At 39.0% G+C, this 20,487-nt stretch overlaps 2 protein-coding genes across 3 annotated transcripts in view; both read left to right on the top strand.

The window, feature by feature from the left end:
* The window catches only part of cacnb4a (calcium channel, voltage-dependent, beta 4a subunit), a 44,680-nt gene extending 35,297 nt beyond the window's left edge, over positions 1–9,383 (top strand). The window contains exons 6-14 of one of the 2 annotated variants that reach the window (XM_053329272.1): positions 161–237; positions 457–476; positions 1,665–1,745; positions 6,070–6,128; positions 6,863–6,972; positions 7,096–7,247; positions 7,797–7,892; positions 8,028–8,204; positions 9,120–9,383. In XM_053329272.1, the coding sequence (XP_053185247.1) occupies positions 161–237; positions 457–476; positions 1,665–1,745; positions 6,070–6,128; positions 6,863–6,972; positions 7,096–7,247; positions 7,797–7,892; positions 8,028–8,204; positions 9,120–9,383 (1,036 nt within the window). Of the gene's footprint in view, positions 1–157; positions 238–456; positions 477–1,664; positions 1,746–6,069; positions 6,129–6,862; positions 6,973–7,095; positions 7,248–7,796; positions 7,893–8,027; positions 8,205–9,119 lie in introns of both variants that reach the window. The other variant, XM_053329271.1, reaches the window with a different exon arrangement.
* Positions 9,384–12,812: 3,429 nt separating this feature from the next.
* arl5a (ADP-ribosylation factor-like 5A) lies at positions 12,813–19,728 on the top strand. Its single transcript, XM_053328506.1, has 6 exons — positions 12,813–13,164; positions 17,526–17,586; positions 17,688–17,835; positions 18,192–18,275; positions 19,218–19,369; positions 19,607–19,728. Exons 1-6 carry the CDS (start codon positions 13,119–13,121, stop codon positions 19,653–19,655), a joined length of 540 nt encoding a protein of 179 aa, XP_053184481.1. The 5' UTR covers positions 12,813–13,118; the 3' UTR covers positions 19,656–19,728.
* Positions 19,729–20,487: the final 759 nt, after the last annotated feature.

Here is a 20,487-nt window from a genome sequence, read left to right as displayed (position 1 = left end):
ACATTATTTTCCATCTTTAACTCACTATTTTCTACCATGATATGAAGCCTGAAAGCATTCTGTTTCCCAGGAGGGTTTTGGTAGTTGACTGATGACATCTTGCTTCATTCCACATTAACACTTTTTCTCTCTCTGTGTGTTCTGTGTTATCATATAGCAGTAAGTCCAGCGGGAATTCTTCCTCCAGTCTGGGAGAAATGGTGTCGGGCACATTCAAACCAAACCCCAACTCTGCAGGTTGGTTCCACAGATACTGAGTCTGAGAGGAAACATTGCCGTCAGATTCACAGAGGGGATTGTTTGTCCCTGTAACTGCTCTGTGTTTGTGTGGGTTTTTTGTGTGTATGTGTGACAATAAGAGCTCCTGTGGTATTGTGACATTTTGTGATGTCTGATATATTTCTCAGTCTCAGCTCAGTGTGAAGTTACTCACCTGATCTTTTCCTTTTTTTACAGGGAAGCAGAAACAGAAAGTGGTGAGTATGGCTACACAACTAATACTTATTGCTTCTTTTATAAGGACTCAATTATAACTACTTCTTATTGTAGGTAAATAATGAAAAGAGCTTGAGTTACTGCTGAAAATTGGTATTAATAATATTAATAAATGGTAGAATCAGTAAACAGTAAACAGTTATCCACAATGTTTTTATGTACAAAAGACCCTTTTACACATTATGGATAGTGCAGCTGGTGAGGAATGATTAGAAAATTGACTCTCAATGAAAGAATGCATTTTGTAAAGAATGTAGATTAAGAAGACCACACTGTAGCTTACCATCACTAAAAAACACTTACAAAACAGTAACTTTATTTTATTAATTTCCTTGTGATCTGTGAATCCCAGCTCATATTAATTAGATTCTAAAAGAAGAAGCTCACAGTTTTTCTAGTTTGTCTTAAAACAGCAGTCAGGTGTCACTGTGATCATTAAACAGTTACAATGTAAGTTGATGTGAAGCCTATATGAGACTTCAGCAGTTTGAGTTAGTCAAATAAAGTAGATATCTGACACATTCACAGTTTTTTTAGCATCAAATTCTCTCTTAGTGTTTCCCTGTTGAGCTGTGGTGGAAGTATAGTAACAAAAAGAGGGACTTTGGCACTAATACATATCTAGTTGATCCCCATCACTTACACTGTTAGTACATTATGAAGGGGTCTTTTAATTGTCAATATAAGCACCTCAATATTGTTTAAAGACAAGCTTGAAAAACTGTAAACTTGTCCTTTAATTGACCATTATTAAGTCCTATGCAGACATGAGGAACCAAAGTCTTCTATCAGTATATACAGTATATTATTTAAACAATCCACTTTGATTTGAATGCAGTCATGCCCATGTTCACTTAAAGGATTAATGCTACCATTAAACTAATCCAGCACATCCTAACCTGAGCATGCATAAAGTCAGTGGGTTATATTCAATTGATTGGTTGATGCATCTGAGTCACATTCTGCTCCAGTGCAGACTGTTTTTCTCATAACAGCTGTAGACTACCTTTCCATCAATGTCATTATGAGGTCTCTATACAGTAGCTTTAAATTATTACTGTTTAACATGAATGGATGAACACAACATTTGGCATGTATTTATTTGAATATATCATGTCTTAGAGCTTATATTAGAGCTTGACTGTAGCTGTGCGTGCCCTCCCCTCCAGGCTGAGCACGTCCCTCCTTATGACGTGGTTCCCTCCATGAGACCGGTCATCCTGGTGGGACCTTCCCTCAAAGGTTACGAGGTAAGACGCGCTCATTCTCCTCGAGCCATCTGACTCAACCTCTCCTCCACAACCACCACTGAAATCACCGCTCTCATAATTCATGAAGGCATTTTCCTCATTGCAAGGCTAAGAAGTGCACAGGGGTTTAGAGATACTAGGAATTTAGCCTGCATGCCTGGAGCACAGTATTCCAGTTGGTTCATAAGGTATTATGAGCTCTTTAAGATATGATGGAGCCTGACCATTAAGAGCTTTGAAAGTGAGGAGAAGGATTTTGAATTCTATTCTGAATTTTACGGGAAGCAAATGCAGCGAAGCTAAAATAGGAGTAATATGATCTCTCTTTCTTGTTTTTGTCAGAACACAAGCAGCTGCACACTGGACCAGCTGGAGAGTCTTTAGAGACTTGTTAGGACAGCCTGATAATAATGAATTACAGTAGTCCAGCCTAGAAGTAACAAATGCATGGACTAGTTTTTCAGCGTCATTTTGAGACAGGATGCATCTTACGTAGAATAAATAAAGGCAGTCCTTGCAATGTGTTTTATATGGGAATGAAAGGGCAAATTTATTTTGGAGTAATGCCATCCAGAGTAGTTATATCATTAGATAACTTCAGTCTTTTTGAGAGTTTAATAGCAGAAAGTTGCACGTCATCCAGGCCCCATATTCATCTGGCTTTATTGACAGATATAATTGAGTATTGTCTGCATACCTATGAACATTTAGTGATTCCGAATATTATTACCTAATGAATAATATATAAGGTGAATAGTATTGGTCCAAACACTGAACCCTGAGGAACACCGTGTCTAACTTTTGTTTGCAAGGAGGATTTATCATTAACATGTACAAACTGATATCTGATAAATAGGACTTAAACCAGTTAAATGCTCAAGTCTGTGTAACAGGATTCTGTAACAGGATTTGATGGTCAAATCACAATGTAAATATTGTTGACATACTGAAAATAAGACTATATACTATTATACTTAGACTATACTAATATAAGAATAATTGACAGGAAGAAATACATTAAAAAACAAGTGACATACAAGAAAGGTGTTCCTTCTCTCGACAGTTGCATCCATTATGTTGCATCATGACATAGGTTCTTACATTGTCACCTGTGCTAATTCTCTCCAAATAACCAGAGATACAATACAACACACAAATTGAAGGTGCTCATTGATTATCAGTTACCATTGGAACCACAGGGCAAAAAAAAGAGGCAAAGGATATGGTGGGAGGTGGGAGCGGGAGTCAGTTGTCATGGAATCACAGTCCTCGCCTCCCATTCTGCTGTTGCCGTGGCAACAACCTTCTGGGTAAACTGCATCAGTGTGAAAAAAAAAGTGGAACATGGTTTGAAATTAGAAACAGAGAATAATGTGTGCAGCACTGAATGAGATGACTGAATGGTTATTTATGTTTGCACAAGAAACCTAAATGTTGATAATTAATTACATCACACATCTTTTTGGTTCATTGTTTGCTTCAGTATCAGAAGGCAGTTTAAGTCTAGAGGTAATTAAGCTCATGATGTACAAAGTTAATAATAAATAATAATAGATGAGATTTATATAGCGCCTTTCACATACCCAAGAACCAAAGTTGTATGGATGTGGTTACTTTTATTCATTACAGGCTGAGGAATCTGAGCCTCGTGCATTGTGTCAAGGTTGTGTGGTACAGTCGCAGCAGTAGAAGACCTATCCCTATTCATTATTTAGGTAAAAGTAGAAATACCACAAATACTCCAGGCCTATTACAAGTAAAAGTTTGCAGTTCGCAATGCGACTTTATTGTCAGCTCACACTGAAATTCATGTTGCATCCTCAGGCAGTCCCTTTTATGAGATTTAACACAGAGTAATACATGTGACACTTTTTATAGAAGTACAAAACACATCAAACAGTTATGGCAATCATATAATATTAACCCTTTGATTGGCAAGTGACTATATTTGGTAACTTCCATAGACATTCAAAATAGCCTCCACATGCCTCTCTGTGAGGTTGTAGAACCACGTGGATTTTTTTATATGTAGGCTTTTTGGTAAATGTTTGTAATATAAAATAATGTAATATCATCCTATAACTCTGTAGGGTTGAAATTGTTCATTGCCAAGTATTTCAATGAGTGCTCTATAAAGGGTTGAACCATATCCTCAGATTCAGATCTCAGTTAGCAGCACACTGACTTTGGTTTTGCAATAGGATAGACTGATGTATAAAAGAGTTTTTCAGATAAATTGATGAACTCTAAACCACCTGTTAGAAGGCAGATGTTAGTATTATTTAAATTAGTATTTAAAATAAGCGAGGAGTCAGAAGAGATTGACCTAGAGTGGACTGACACAGAGCAATATACAGTAAGACCAAGGCAGTGATCAGCAAATGAAAACAAACAAAAGGCAGGAAGGGAGGAGACCTTAAAATGTGACACACAAGCAAGATCAAGATCAATCAGTTGACAACATTAACTGCTAAGGGTCAAAACATTCTACATTAAGGTGGAAACAATAGGTGAAATCTTCAGGGGGCAGTAATGATCAAGGCATTGTTCCCAGATCACTTGATTATCACGTCTCTGCGCAAATGTGTATTTCCTCTTCAAAGCCAACATGTTACTGTAGTAAATACAGAAAAGTATTATCAGAAAAAGTAGGAAAGTAGGTAATCCAATATGAATGTAAGCAGCATTTCAATGTTGCAGCTTGTAGAGTGGTATTTGATATACAGTGGGGTAGTTTAACAATACATCACATTTAAAGTCTGTGTAAAGTAAGAATAAATATGTGTGTTGTTAACCACCCTGCCATATTTGAATGATTAAAAAAATCACCAAATATATGAAATTAGGCTTCAAAGTTGTGTAAAACTCAGCCTCTTTCTCTGCTACCAAACGCTGTGGGAGTGTCCGCCGAGTTCGCTGAAGCCCCGCCCCCTACCAAGTGTCACCTGTCAATCAAAGTCACCACCTCTACCAGAAACATCGACGCTAGGTCTGAGCGCTTTCTGCTGCTAACCCAGCTGCTAGCTCGGCTACTAGCTCAGCGGCTAGCTCGGCGGTTAACTTGGCGGCTAACTCAGCTAACTGTAGTAGTAGTGTGTGCTGAATGTATTTATACCGCTACAACAGCGCGGGCTGGTTTATGCTAACGTGGCGGTGATTTTTCAGACCTGCCCACTAAATCCTGAACACAGAAATCTTGAAACACAGTTTGTGAAGCCTAGCTCCACAATTCAAATCTAAATGGTTGAAATGCTTTTTACACCTTTTTTAGAAATATATTTATGACCTATTTAATGTGTTTAGAAGAAAATGTCTGAATTCACTTCACAGTCTTTAAAATAAAAACTTATCATATGGTAGTATGTAAAAGGTTTGTAATTTCAGTCTTTAACACTGTCTTAACAGAAATATCTTTAGAGGTTTCACCCTCAATAAATAATCTTGCTCAGAATCAGTCAGCAGCTGGTTGAAAAGGGACTTTAACCAGATTTTTTAAAAAAACCCAATAGATTCAGAGCTATTGAGAAAACATTAGTAGCAGTCAGATAAATATAGTGGAGTAAAAAGTACCTGATATTGTTGCTTGAGTAACCACTGTAAAGTTGGACATTAATCATCTTTTGATGAGTCATTGCACTTGTTAACACCGCTATTTTTCATCTGACAACTGCTCCGTGTTTCAGCTGTAAGAACACACAGTCCCCATCAAGCTACTGTCACTATCAGACACATTAAAACAAATCATAGTGACATCCAGCACAAGCAAACAATAAGCCTGTTTTGATTCCTGTATCCATGTATCCGCCGCCTCCAGTCAAACACCTCAAAGCATGATTCCACGAGCATGGTTTTTCTTCTTCATCTCGAATTTCTGCTTCCACTTCAAGGCCCTGGGAGTGGCATTCAAAAGCCATAATGGAAGCTGCGCTGTGTGATTGCCCTAATTCATCACCTGTGCTTCGCTCTTTGTCACACTTCTCATTGTAGCTCTTAATCACTTTATTTAATGTGGCCCATGCTCGTTCTGCGGAGAGAGCGAGAAGGAGAGGAACTGAGCACGCTGTAGTCAAATTGCTCGGTCAAGTGTGTAATTCATAGACCCGGCTCAGCAGCAGCCTGAATGGACGGCGCAGGAATGAATATTAAAAGTCCATTTTAACTTGTTTGTTGCCCTATAGCATGTTCAGTAGATGTGAAGCCTCTTTTGTTTTGCTTGTAACACGCCTGATGCAATATTCTCACTCTTGACTTCCTTGCCTAACACGCCTGATATTATTCTCCCTCCTTTCCTCTTTCTCTTTCTGTTTTCATCTCATCCACGTAGGTGACAGATATGATGCAGAAGGCTCTGTTTGACTTCCTGAAGCACAGGTTTGATGGGAGGTGAGCAGCCGGGGGGCGAAGTAGTACATCATCGTGCCGCTGTGCTCTGTGTGACATGCTTAGTGTGTCTGATCATGAAGCTTAGTATATAAAGTAGTCAACCTGTAAATGGATTATTGGCTTGATCGTATTTCGTTCATCTAAGAAACATAGCCAAACTTAGAACAGCTGTATCTAGGAATGAAATGGAGATGTTAACACATACTTTTATCTAATCACATTTGGACTACTATAGTTTTCTTTTTACCTACCTCAACAAATCTTCTTTACACTGCTTACAAACTGTCCATAATATTGTTGCCAGGCTCTTATCTCCATCCAACAGATGGTCACACATCACACCCATTTTATCCTCACTGCCACTGACTTCCTGTAAATTTTAGAATTAATTTCAAAATGTAGGTGGTCACTTTATTGAGCCTTACATGGCCAGGCTCCGAAGTAACCCAACACCACCAGCCAGGCCCTTAGGTCCTTTTACTCAGGGTTTTCGAAGTGTACCTTGGACACATTTTAAGACTCAGGAAGATTGTTCCTTCCAGTTGGCAGAACCAAAACTTTGGAATAGTCTCACAATAAGGTTGATGTTCTTGGATACTGTGGACCTAAAAAGCCATCTGATTTTATGCAACATGTAGTTGATTTTATTGATTTTGAATGTGAAGCACTTTGTGACTGTTGTCTTCGAAAGGAAACTTTACTGACTTACTTACTTACTGACTTACTTGTTACAGGATATCCATCACAAGGGTAACAGCTGACATATCGTTGGCCAAGAGGTCAGTACTAAACAACCCCAGTAAGAGGGCCATCATTGAGAGGTCCAACACCCGCTCCAGCCTTGGTAAAGCTACAGGAACTGTCTCACTCAATGATGAGCAATGCAAATACAAAAAAATCTCAGCCAAAAAAAAAAAAAAGTGTAGATATCTCAGTTATTCAGATGTATGTTATTTTCTTCTTGTAGCCGAAGTCCAGAGTGAAATAGAAAGGATCTTTGAGCTGGCCAGGTCTCTGCAGCTGGTGGTGCTGGATGCTGACACTATTAACCACCCAGCACAGCTCATTAAGACCTCATTAGCACCCATCATCGTCCACGTTAAAGTGTCTTCACCTAAGGTAAGATTGAAGGCTTCCGTACACAATAGTCATTCTATAAAACAGATTTTTCACATTTGCTGCCCTCGCATAGCAGGATTTTACAGTCTCCTGTCCTTTAAGTGTTAACATCATTAAAAATAACTTGCTCTACTTGGCAGGCAATAACAAGCAGAATAACATGTCAAAACGGATATCAGAAACAATTTAGGTTTCATTCCACTGCTATCTACTGTACGTTTCAAAGTGAAATATGAGGAAAGTCATCCAGGCGGTGAGGGGATGCTTGAGGCAGAAGGCATGTCTGTTGGTGTTGGCGCTGTAGGAGCAATGACACGTCTGTTATTATTTGTGTGGGTTTGATTTTCTGGAAATGACATCTCTTCTCTCAGATGTGCACACAGCAGATTTAATGTTTAGAATGCAGTTGTAATTCATATGACAGGAGATGGTGATTAAGTGACCTGTCTAACCAGTTGTGTGGCTTTTTGTAAAGAGTGGTATGTCTTTGTAGATGGGGTTTAATCCTAAAGGTATTTCTTAGTTTTTTTCTGTCTATGCATCCCGCAGGTCCTCCAGCGGCTGATCAAATCACGAGGGAAATCTCAAAGCAAACATTTAAATGTGCAGCTTGTGGCAGCAGAAAAACTATCACAATGCCCTTCTGTGAGTAAAATTTAAAACCCTCATCAATCTAGACAAGCAACAACTGTTTGGTTAAGTTTTATCATGCAACAGCCGGTGGGTGAAACATTGAAAAGGTATCCATATGCACTTTCCCCTCTGTGTTTAAAACCTCAGGAGATGTTTGATATCATTCTGGATGAGAACCAGCTGGAAGATGCGTGTGAACACCTGAGCGAGTACCTGGAGGCGTATTGGCGGGCTACACATACTTCACTTAGCACGCCACTCAACCCCCTGCTGGGACGCAATCTGGGCTCCACTGCTCTCTCCCCGTATCCTGCTGTCATTCAGGTGAACTTGAACTGTCAAATATGAAAAAAATGAATAGAAGTTGTACGAAACAAAAAATGTTGTCTTTTTTTTTTTTACTTACACTTCAACTCCCTGTAGCTTACCTGTAAAATCCAATCATTCTTAAATGTATCTTCACATTTATTAACCTTGTGTATAGATGTACATATATATATACACAGTAATATGGAGTGAATTCAATGTCCCTGATTAAAGTGATACCCCACCAAAAATTCACCCTTTGACTGTTGAACAAGCTCCTCCTGTAGACTTGAAAACTGGAAGTAAAAAGTTTGTAGTTTCCTCATATTAAATTGATGGATATAGTTTGCTGTGGACAGTTTACATTCAATCATTTGCAATGGATTTCAATGGTAATCAAATTTACAGCTGAAAAAAAGTATAAAAAGGTCACTCAAAACACTCCTGCAGCATTGACTACTTCTTTGGTACATATTCATATGTTTCACACATTCTAGTTTTGCCAAAGCTTTACTACAACTACTGTATGAAGCATTATATTGGCTATAAATACTGGATGAAGTTGATTATGGTTGATTGATTATGTGGCAGGAGTGACTTGTAAAGCTTGTGAAAATGATTTGATGGTTTGATGGTCGAGTGAAGCTCACTGACAGCTATGAAGAAACTTTAAACAATGAACAACCGGTTTACACCCATGTAGCCTACATGAATGAGTGTATGATACTCAAAGGCAAATTGTGACTTCCTCAGTACTTTCATCAGCAAGTTTTCATCACACACAATTAACAGATTTTCTTTTTTTGAAATACTTAATTTGTACTTTGTGTGTTTGTGTATATTATACTGTATACTATGCTAAACTGTTGTGTCATTCAACATTTAACAGAGACAAACACTACATAGGATCGGTATTCTCCCTCTCTTTAACAGGCCCAAAGAAATAGGAACAGCAACCACACGACAACAGACCATTCACCTGTTGAACGCCGCAGTCTGATGCCCGCCGATGAGAACTACCATAACGAACGGGCACGAAAGAACCGCAACCGACTGTCCTCGGGCTCACAGCACAGCCGAGACCACTCGCCTCTGGTGGAAGAGGACTACCATGACCCCTACCAGGACTCTTACAAGCCTCATCGTAACCGAGGATCCCCGGGAGGCTACAGCCAAGAATCCAGGCACCGGCTTTGAGCCGTGACCACCTGTAAACAAAGTGTAGGCCTGGCTTTAGCCTGTGTCTCTAAACAACCACCATGGATGTAAGAGTTGAGGCAGCTTTGGTGTAACATGATGAAACTACTACACTCACTTGGACTTTAACAATCTCTTATCAATGTGTAGTACCTCACTTTCCAAAGTTACCGAAAAAAAAATTAAGAATCCTGCTCTTGCTTTGACGTGAACAAAGGTTGGAGACTGGATGTGAACGTAGCACAAGAGCAAGATTATATTGTAAAGGGAAGGCTAAAGCTGAACCTCATTTGAATATGCTCCAGATGTGACTTGTGAGTAAAGTACACTAGCAGGTGATAGTGTGCGATGTAGGCTCATCTGGACCCTTCCCACCATCTCAGCTGTTACTGTAGCATGCAGGTGAGGCCTTAATTACAGGTCGCTACCTGCCTTAAGCGAGTGCCAGGCAGCAAGAGCATCCAGTGGTGATGATCAGCACAGAACTTGTTTGCACGCGTCCAGGAGCTGGTAGAAGCAGAGTGGAATGCATCTTCAATGCTCCTCAAGTTTTGTTTGCCACTGTCTTCGATGTGAGTGTAATAAATCCCGTGGAAGCTTGTTCCCAAATTCCCCAGAGTTTTACACATTTGTAGAAGTGACATGGATGGTGTTGTGGTGTTCTGTTCAGGGTTCATAGCTCCCTGTGCCCCCCTCTTTGTTTTCATTTAATGCCATTTTTGTCATTAATCATATCAGGACAGGCATACATCAGACACTTTTCAAAGCTCTAAACCTCAGGAAAGAGAGGTCATTCAGACCTAGAAGTGTGCTGACAGATGTAGCATTTACAGTATGCTTTTAACCATCTGACAAGGAATAGATGCAGACAGTTGGTCTTGATGAGTTGTTACGGTATTTTATTATTATTACTTAGTTGTTAAAAGCAGGAAAGTCCCTAGAATGGTCATACCAGCATGTTTTTCATATGCCATATAAACTGAGCTTATATCATTTTATCATTTGGAAATGATAGAATGGGATTTTAGTGAGTGACTAACTGTATATTGAGGGCATCTATATGTAAATACAGTCTATATGTAAATGCGTGAAAGATGGAAACTGTTAGCAGCTGCAGCCGCTACTGCTGCTAGCGGTAGTAAATCTTTTAGCACCACCTACAGGAGAAATTGTATCAAATGCTACAGACTTCTTCAGTATTCCCATCTGTATAACTCCGATCAATTTAGCCACCATGGAATATTAAATTTAAGAGATATGGTCATTAATAAGTAGTATGCTGGTGTTTTACTAATGGCCACAAGGAGGAGTTGTGCAGTGTGAGCATGTGTACAACTTTCCCAAATTTGGCTGCAATCGAATTTAACATTGAAATGTTATGGCCTATTAAAGGCATCAAGCACCGCCTTCAATATTTTGATAATCAATCCTAGACAAAAACAAACTCATGCCTTTTATTCGGGGTCATCTAAATATGGTTTGGTGAAGATTAGATGAAATATGTAGCAAGAGAAGCCAAAAATGTGGTTACCAAAAAAATCCAAAATGGTGGAAGAATTTTATAGGTGCGAATGGGCGTGGACTATATAATTCGAAACAGCTTCATCTTAGGGTTAGCAGTTATTAGCCAAAACATAAAACACACATTAATTAACCACATGGTGGCACTCTAGATATCATGTTTTAATATGTTAAGCATTTCCACTTGGGGCAGCTGTCCATGAAGTATGAAGACTTCAGTACTTTTAGTTGTTGAGATATTGATGACTATAGGTACACTTCCATAGAATTTTAATATATATATTTAGAAGTACCCAAGTTACCAAAATATCTGAATGATAGTAATATTGAGAGAATATTATAGTATAGAGATAGATTTTGATATTTGAATGGTTTCTGTAGCTGAAAGTATGGAGAAGTAGTTAGTGACAGAAAATTACGTAAGACGAAACACGGAAAGACTAACTTTCCTCCATGTCATGTTATTTCATAAAAGTTTTTAATGATTAGGCCTCGTCATTGGAGCTTGTCATTCCCCTGGGTAGCAACTGAACCGGCCCCCTCTTCCATATTTTCAGCTATAGTTTATTCATTTTGAGTTTCACTGAATACTCGTAATGAAAGAGACTATTTGAGAGCTCTTGAGCAGGACTGCAGTGTATTTATCAGTGTCTGATCAGTGTCATGTTACTTTAATCAGATGAATTCACTTGTATGCTGCCAGCTAATACCCAGAAACATATATCATTACCTTTTAATGACAGACCCTTGTATCTTGTAATTTAATATGTGTTACATATCTCAAGTTCAGAGTCATTTGGCTTCAGTTCATCAAAGATGTCACTGTGCTTCAGTGATTCAGGAAAAAGGAAGATCGACACGGAGACTTCTGTTCTTATCTGCCATATACAGTAGCTTTTATTGTTGTTGTTTCAAAACTCTGGAGCATAAGCAACAATTTAAAAAGATTTGAATACTGCCTGTGAGAGAATGATGCATTGATTAGAAGTTTGTGTGCACTGTCATTTTACAATTGTAATGAAATAAACTGCCCTAATTCTGTTGTATGGATAGTACTGCTTTTTGTTCAGAAACATACACACACATGTTCTTTGTCTTTATGTCTTTATATGATATTCCATGTTAAAACAAAGCAAACACTTTGAAACTATATAGTATAATATAAGGAATTATTTGAATGATTAATTTATCTGATTTCTATTCTCTAGATCAATTAATTAAACGTATGGTTTATGAAATATTAGACAATTGATGATAATGATCACATTTTCTCAGAACCCAAAGTGAACCCAACACTCAAAGATATTTAATTGATTCACATAGAAGAAAAAGAAAACTAGCCTATTCACATTTGAGAAGGTTGCATCAATTAATTTTGAGGGTATTTTTGCTAGAAAAAATGAAGTAATTAACTGAGTATCAGAATTCAATCAATAAATAATCTTTTCAGCTTCAATATAATATAACAATCCCTACAATTGTTTTTCATATACAATTTATATTAAAACTACACTTCTGATATTAACCCTGTCCCTATGCATGCTGTAATCAATAATGAGTTTACTTGAAAATGATTTCATATGCATATGCATATTTGTGCTGCAACTAGTCAAAAAATATTATAACAATCTGTGTATACTATATATTATGTATTCATGCACTTTATATAAAAGCCTATTCATTACTGCCATAGAAGCTTTATTGTTATAATTTTGGTGTATAATTTAATGCCATGCAATGTCATGCAATTTGTACTTTAACTCTTGTAATTATTATTTCTTGATTTAGGTTTAGTGATACTGGAACACTTTGAGTTTCACCACTAATGAAATGTAATGTTTTATTCTAATTCATTTTATCACTAAATAGGACAGTGCAAAGTGCGCATGCGCAGGTTTGACAGCTAACCAGCCTAGCGCAGCAGCGCACTTCACAACAGCCAGCTGACACCCACCAGTTAGCCACAGTGGACAGCGTTTCGCTTCTGTTTTCGGCAATAAATGAACAGTCGTACGTACGTATACATCCTATGGGTGAGGCATAATTAAGAGTAATTCATAAAAGTATGGCGGCTGTACTTAAAAGCTTTGATAGCTCCTCGTTTGTGTAGCTAGTCAGCTAGCTAAAGTTGATAGCACGGGATAGCATCAACGCTAGCTAGCTAAGTTACAGCGGATTCTTACAAGCTGGCATCAAACGGCGTCAACGTCAACCATGGGGATACTTTTTACGAAGCTATGGAGGCTTTTCAATCATCAAGGTAAGTGAAGAGAGGTGTTGTGGCTTTTTAACATGTGATATAAGTGGGACTCGGTGCTCAGAAAAGGCCCCCGCTTTAAAAGCCAAGCCTGGGTGACACTTCTCCAAACATACCGCTGTACAAGTCTCATTTTGTTATCATAACGTCTTTCGCTTTATTATTATTTTGTTTATGTGCTTTTTAACATCGCGTTCACCCACACTATTAAACGTCATTGTCAGGATATGGATACATACTGGGCTCACCATCCCCGCAGTGTAACTTATCTGTTACATTATTTATTCTCTCTGGGTTTGAAGCTAACGTATGGGTGAAACCAAAGTCTCTGGCTAGTGATCTTGAATCATTAAACACATCAGGTCATGACGAAAAACCTCTGCAACACGAGTCCCGACTTATGGTGTCATGTTTTTCTGACGGGCTGCCCCGGCGGGTGAGCGGTGTTATGAGAGGAGACGGCGGCGCTAAACAGTAACAGTGAAGTCAGCCACATCAGCACAAAGCTCACTCAGGCCAACAAGGATCAATGAATGACTTCACAGTGAATCATATTGACTTTGTACCAGCAGCGTGTAGTAATCACAGCACCGTATCAGCGTCATGTCAGGAGTGTAGGTAACCCGGCTGGCTCCATTCACACTTGGCTTCTGTACAAGAATAATAAATACAGTCTCAATGGCTAGTATTGCTTGGTAATGACTACTAGATCATGTGACACACACATACCTGAGGCTGTAAACTACGCCTTCAGCCAGTGATTTACATACATTTAACAGTACAGTGTAAGTGAATGCATCAAACACATTTAATTTTTAATTGTCTCACATAAGAAGTATGATTATTTGCAGTTGCCTTCTATTGCCTGGCACTTTTTTCTATTAAATAATATATATTATAGGCTACAATCTCTGGCCTCTTTATTAGGTACACCTGTTCAATCTAATTCAATCCAATACAACATCTCTGCTTTAAATTCTACATTAATAAAGCTTATACATTTTCAATTTCTACTATTTATGGAAGAGCTGTTATATTAGATTGAATTAGATTACACAGGTGTACCTAATGACGTGGCCTCTGACTATATTATATATTAGTCACTGTCCTCTGCTCCATTTTGCCTCCATCCGTTCAGTCCCTAGTGTGTGTAAAGCTTTTATTGTAACCTCTGGATCCCAGCCTCAGCTGCAGCTCCATGCCTCAGGAAGTCTCACCAGGGCTGCCCTCCCCCCCCCACCAACCCCCTGTTGATTGATTCAACGCAAAGAAACAGCAGAAGCTTTTTCCCAGTGAGGAAGACATGTGATTAGACACTGGGTATATTCTTGGACGTTTTATTGCAGACATCTATGTGGTTAATGGCTTGAAAGCCTCTGTAGCAATATCTTACATACAGTAAACATTACGACATAAAGAGTTGACACACTGTTGGCTTTCAGATGGAGGCGAAACAATTAGTTGATTTAAGGATTAGTGGAGTACAGAAGCAGAAAAGTTTTTGGTAGTTGAATAGTTGAAAGATAAAGGATTAAAAATACAAAGAACATCAGCTTCCAGCTTCTGTTATGGATCCAAGTGTGAATATTTGCTGGTTTTCTTAATCTTCTATTATAATAAATTGAATGTTTTAATAAAATGCAGGCCTTTGTGAACTGATGTGCATTTGAGACAGCTTTTCTGGCTTTTTACTGAACAAACAATGAATCAAAAATAAACCACAGATCTAAAAACGTATATGTAAAGGAGTAGGTGTGTGCTTGAGGACTGTCTTCATATATCATATCTATCATATAAAAGTCAAGAAAAACCACAGGTGCTCTTGATTTTTCCATTCCTGTTCCACACATGAGTGCCTGAAGTTTGTTTTTCCCCCCAAACTACAGATTAATTTATTATAAAGACTATTATTAGTTGTAGTCTCACTTTCAAACGATGAGTGTACTTCATTTCTTGTTTTCTAGGACTTTCCACCTGGTTGGGGGTTGTGGGAGAACCTCTTTCCCACATACAACATATCATCAGTCTATAACACACTAACACACATAGAGCACTTTATCTGTAAGCCTTCATGTCTTGAAATGAAATTGTGATGCCCCATATTCAACGGTGTTAACAGCTGGCACCCACATGAACTTTATACTCTCATAATCAAGAGTTTCACTTCTGTCTCACATGACTGCACAAGAACCAACTTTCGACGCTGGCACCGTGAGCGTTACGTCTGTGCATGTTTGCCAAAGCTATATATTTTTGCTGAATTAACATTACTCTGCGTCTTTGCTGCTTTTGTTTAGGCTCGACATGATAGAACACATAGATAAGCCACACGTTTGGGTCACGCTGCATTCTGTTTGCAGCTGCCTTCGCACCTTCTGCGTTGGTGAGGTTTTTAGTTTAGCTTCAAGCAGCTGCAGCCTAACTGTATGTGGTAAATGTTCATATGTAGTGTTTTTTTACAAGCAGACGGGTGCTGAAGTTTGTACATCTTTGTAACGGGGTCGGGTAGTATTAGATAAATGTACAAATTGACCCAGTTTCAAGGATATACTGGGACTATTTAAAAAGTATTTGTTGGCCAGTGCAGTCATCTCATAGACAAACAAAACGAAAGGTAAGGTAAGGTAAGATAAACTTCCCTAGAGGGAAATTCAAAATTGACACATCCGTAGTGCTGTAATGATGAAGTAATTAAATAAAATAATATGTACAATAAACAATCTCTAAAATGATCTGTAATTATATAACTCTACAATATACATCAATTCCTTATACTATATACAAGTGTGCAATGTTCCTGGGATTAAACAGTAAGGACAGCCTCAGTCTTATTAGTGGGAGCTGTGGTGTTAAACAGTCTGATGGCTGATGGTATGAAAGAGCCTCCCAAGCGCTTTGAAGCACATGGCATTTAATTATGTTACATTCTTATTCTTATCTTAATTCAGTGCCTTAATTAATATCTTAAAGGCTGGGATTGAATTGCTGCCTATTTTATTCAATCTTCACTGTGAATTAAATGTGTCCTTGAATGCAGCTGATTCCACACACTGGATCTACATCGTATTAGTATGAACAGCTTTAAGAACCAATCGATTACTCTCATCTGTAAAGAAGTATCCAATCGTAGACTCAAGGTGACATCTGCGGTCGTGTGTTTAGCCGAACCTAGGTCAACCAAATCTAGCCAAAGCTATTCTGGGCCTAGGCTTTCTTGACAATAGCGGTGTGTGTTCCCAAGTTCCTAAAACACTTTGGGCCTTACGTCTGTCTGGATGAGTTGGCTGTTAGACATGAGTGCAGAGTTATACCAGCAGTAAAACAGTAGAATGATTGAAAGACTTATCTTAGAGGTTTGCATGGTATTACATAGGTACAAAAAAACAAGATTACAACCATGGGAAGTCATTTTAACAGTAACCAAGTATTTCGATGTACTTCAACTTTGAATTCAAACTTACAAACTGTAAAAAAAACAAACTTGCACAATATCCAAAAGTCAGTTTTTAGAGCTCTGTAAGCTCTTATCAGCAGCAGACCAAACACTTCCCCAGTGCACACATACTCGCATACCTTTCAGCATTCGTCGTGCGATCCTCGACTTTACTCGTAGACCAAACATAAAGATACACGTGATAAGCCGCACTTTAAAAAACATGCATAGAAACAGAGAAATGCTAAGAGAGAGGGGGACTGTGGGCTCGATCTCTTTTACCGTCACGCTCTACTTTCTCTCGATTACCCATCGGGCCGTAAAAACATCAAGCGTTGTTCCTCATCTGCCTCTCTGTGCTGTCACAAGATCAGAAACATGGTACCTTAATTAAGTTCCACATTTGACGCTTGAAACTGAGCAAAAGATTTAGAGAAGTGAAACCAACCAGGGCTTTGATTTCTGTGGCAATCTTGTGTCCTTTACCTTTTTATCCTGTCCTTCCTTATACTTTAAAGAACATTTTTACTGTTATATAGTCATCATTAAGATAGCAGTTCACCCTAATTGGCTCATCTTGTTGAAGCCTTTTTGTATGTAAGATCTCCAAAGCTGCTGCTGCTGCTGCTGCTGCTACTGGGTTCAAGCCCACCCACTAACTCATCTGTATCTGTGGAAGTAGACCGCTCACAACACCACAATGTCTCAGTGATGCTAGACAATTTTAGTACTGAAGGATAGTGTTGGGACACAAAAAAAAGGGGCCGTTGTTCGAAGCGCACAATGCCGCGCCGCATCCAAACACATCTTTTTAACAGATTACTCGGCCGAGTTGGCAAAAGAGTCGCACATCAGTCAGTAGCCTTCACTTGATGTCAGTGTGAACTCTGTGAGTCCTTTGTGAGTCTAAGTGTCTTTTATTGCCTTTCAGAGCACAAAGTCATCATTGTGGGGCTGGACAATGCTGGCAAGACCACCATTCTTTACCAGTTGTGAGTATCCAAATTTTGCACTGTCAGCTCAATTGATTCTCACATGCGTATCTCTCCATATCATAACAAATGGCTTGAATGTTTTGTTTTTATCTAAATAGTTCAATGAATGAGGTGGTGCACACCTCTCCTACGATTGGGAGCAACGTGGAGGAGATTGTGGTCAACAACACCCACTTCCTAATGTGGGACATCGGGGGCCAGGAGTCATTAAGGTCGTCATGGAATACATACTACACAAACACAGAGGTAATAACCGGTTATGCTGACTCAGCGTTAAGGTACAAGTTTGGAGTTCAAGTCTGTCAGGTTTTAAATGAAAAGTAATTGTGTGGTATCCTTTTACATCTATTTAAAGCTATCAGCAGCAGTTTGTATTGTAGCTGCAAAGGGATTGTTGCTGTATGGTTTTTCCACATTGTATTGGAAGTAAGTGACAATGTGTACAGATAATACAGCTTAATATAATATAATACAGTTAATCATTTAATCCAGAATGAACCCTACCTACTGCCCAGACCAAGCCCTGGCAATGTTAAAATCTTGTATTCTTTTCTTTCATTGTAACTTTGCTCTTATTATTTCTCTCCATCTCTTCCAACTAGTTTGTAATCGTGGTGGTGGACAGCACAGACAGAGAAAGAATCTCAGTGACCAAAGAAGAACTCTACAGAATGCTCGCACATGAAGTGAGTATCGGTAAAACTGATAATGACATCATCAGTAAGACATTTTATTACAATACATGTCGAAAGTAAAATAGTGTCTTTGCATTTTTATTTTTTTTTTGCATCTTTACATTATAGATATAAATTTCCCAACTTTACAGCATTGTTATCTATGTGATTTAGTGATTTCTTTTTAAATTCTAAAGGTACAATTTGTTATATAAATGGAAACAAAAAGTGTAGTCCGCATCGCTAAAATTCAAAACACAGGATTTGAGCCTGCTGTCACACTCAAATTGATTGAAAGCTCTCTTAATATAAAGAATAACTGAGTACAAGGTCAACACTAGATGACTATTAAATCAGAATTGTTCAAATCTTCTGATGCTGCTTTTGCAAACAGGAGTAACATCTCTGTAGTCTGAATTTAATTAGCTATGTTCCATCTGTCACTCAAATTCACTCAAGTGACTTAGTACCATAAAAGTTCAGGGATTCACAAGACAGGTTTAAAAGAATGAGGAGCAGAGGCTGAAATATTCTGACTTAGTGTAAATCAAACTAACAAAACTCTGAATCCACTGTTTCCTGTAGTGCAATCCAATAATGCCTTTCATTCAAACCAAATGACATCATCAGGGTTTTGTGTTGGGTTTTTTTTTTTTAATACTTTCGGCAACTCCCACCAGAGATCAGAGCCACAGAAGACATTCTAGACATTATAAAACAGCTCTCACAGGCTGAGTAGTTCTCCTTGTGACGAGTGAGCTGGAGTTCATGTGTGAAATCAGTGGAGTGCCACTTTAAATTAAGTGTGTGGATTGATTTCAAATATACACAGGCAGAACAATTATGGATTGGACTTTCACAGTAATTTTTTCCATGATGTGTTAATGTGGTTTTCGTCTACATGTATACATTAAAATGATTGTCCTTTTTTGTACCCCCTCCTATGTCCTCTAGGATTTGAGAAAGGCGGGGCTGTTGATCTTCGCCAACAAGCAGGATGTGAAAGGCTGCATGTCTGTAGCTGAGATCTCTCAGAGCCTCCAGCTTACCTCTGTGAAAGACCACCAGTGGCACATTCAGGCCTGCTGCGCCCTCACCGGGGAGGGGTGAGTACTGCATGTACTACTCACTCATCTCATATCAGACTGTAAAAATTGTCAGGATGTAATAGATTAGATTCATTTCATATAAAAACCACTAACACCCTAACAAATCAAATACATGCATTAACTTGAATGTAATCTCCGCTCTTCCTCCTCTATTATCTTAATGTGTGTCTCTGCATTTCTCTCCCACTCCCAACCGCCCCCTTTATCACCACCCACCACCTCCTTTACCTCCAGGTTATGCCAGGGTCTCGAGTGGATGATGTCACGGCTGCGCGTGAGATGATGACCTTTGACCCTCGACAGGGGAAGCGCTCTGTTCGCGGAAGCGCTCTGTTCTCTCCGCCTCCAGAAACGAGCTTGAAACGAGGACGGCGGTTGTGGTGGTGGTGGTGGGGGGGGCGGGGCCGAGGGGGGGAGGAGAAGGAGTGGTGAGTGAGGTCGTTTGATGGATGGCCGCGTCCTCTTTCCTTGCTGAAGCTGATGCGGGCAGACTGCTGCCGGGACGTTTCTATTCTTCAGTGATAATTTATTTTACAAAAAAAAAGACGTCTGAACTCGGAACACACCCCGGGAAAAAAACCTGTGACCTTTTTTCAGAAGGACATTGGACGACAAAAGAGACTCAAATTATTTAAAATAAATTTTTCTGCACGGTTTTTCCTTTCAGAGTAAGACGGAGGGGTCAGCAAAGTGTCTGAACTGCACCTGGACTTCTTCTTCAGCTGTGTGTGCATCTAGCCCACTGTGGCCTTGCAGTATTGCCGGACTGGCTGTGGCAGTTTTTATTGCCCCGCCCCCCTCCCCCATAAGTGTACAGTCCAGTATTCTCTTTTAACGTGGTGCCTGCAGCAGAATGTTCAAGAAATGATGGTTGATGGTGACTGAAACATGCAGAAAGGAGGGTCAAATCACAATACGCCCTCTTCCTTTCAGTCCTATGAATAATCAGTGAAATAAAGTGTTTTTATCTGTTTCAGGTGAATTGCAGCTTGTCATGAATGAGTATTTCTTTCAGGTGACTCTTATCTTTTGTATGATTTTTACTTTTCCCTCTGGACAATTGTGAGCTGTTTCTAAAGTTTCATGTCTGTGACTTCACTTCTTCTTTTTTTAGT

Source organism: Scomber japonicus, chromosome 11, assembly GCF_027409825.1.
Source record: "Scomber japonicus isolate fScoJap1 chromosome 11, fScoJap1.pri, whole genome shotgun sequence".
NCBI lineage: Eukaryota > Metazoa > Chordata > Actinopteri > Scombriformes > Scombridae > Scomber > Scomber japonicus.
The sequence above is the reverse complement of the archived record's forward strand: the minus strand, read 5'-3'. Positions and strand labels throughout refer to the sequence as shown.

Bases quoted from the DNA above. Each gene is read 5' to 3' on its own strand.
- arl5a (XM_053328506.1), top strand. From the start codon at position 13,119: ATGGGGATACTTTTTACGAAGCTATGGAGGCTTTTCAATCATCAAG. The intron at 18,276-19,217 runs GTGAGTATCGGT...TATGTCCTCTAG, and splicing joins ACAGAATGCTCGCACATGAA to GATTTGAGAAAGGCGGGGCT. The intron at 19,370-19,606 runs GTGAGTACTGCA...CTTTACCTCCAG, and splicing joins TGCGCCCTCACCGGGGAGGG to GTTATGCCAGGGTCTCGAGT.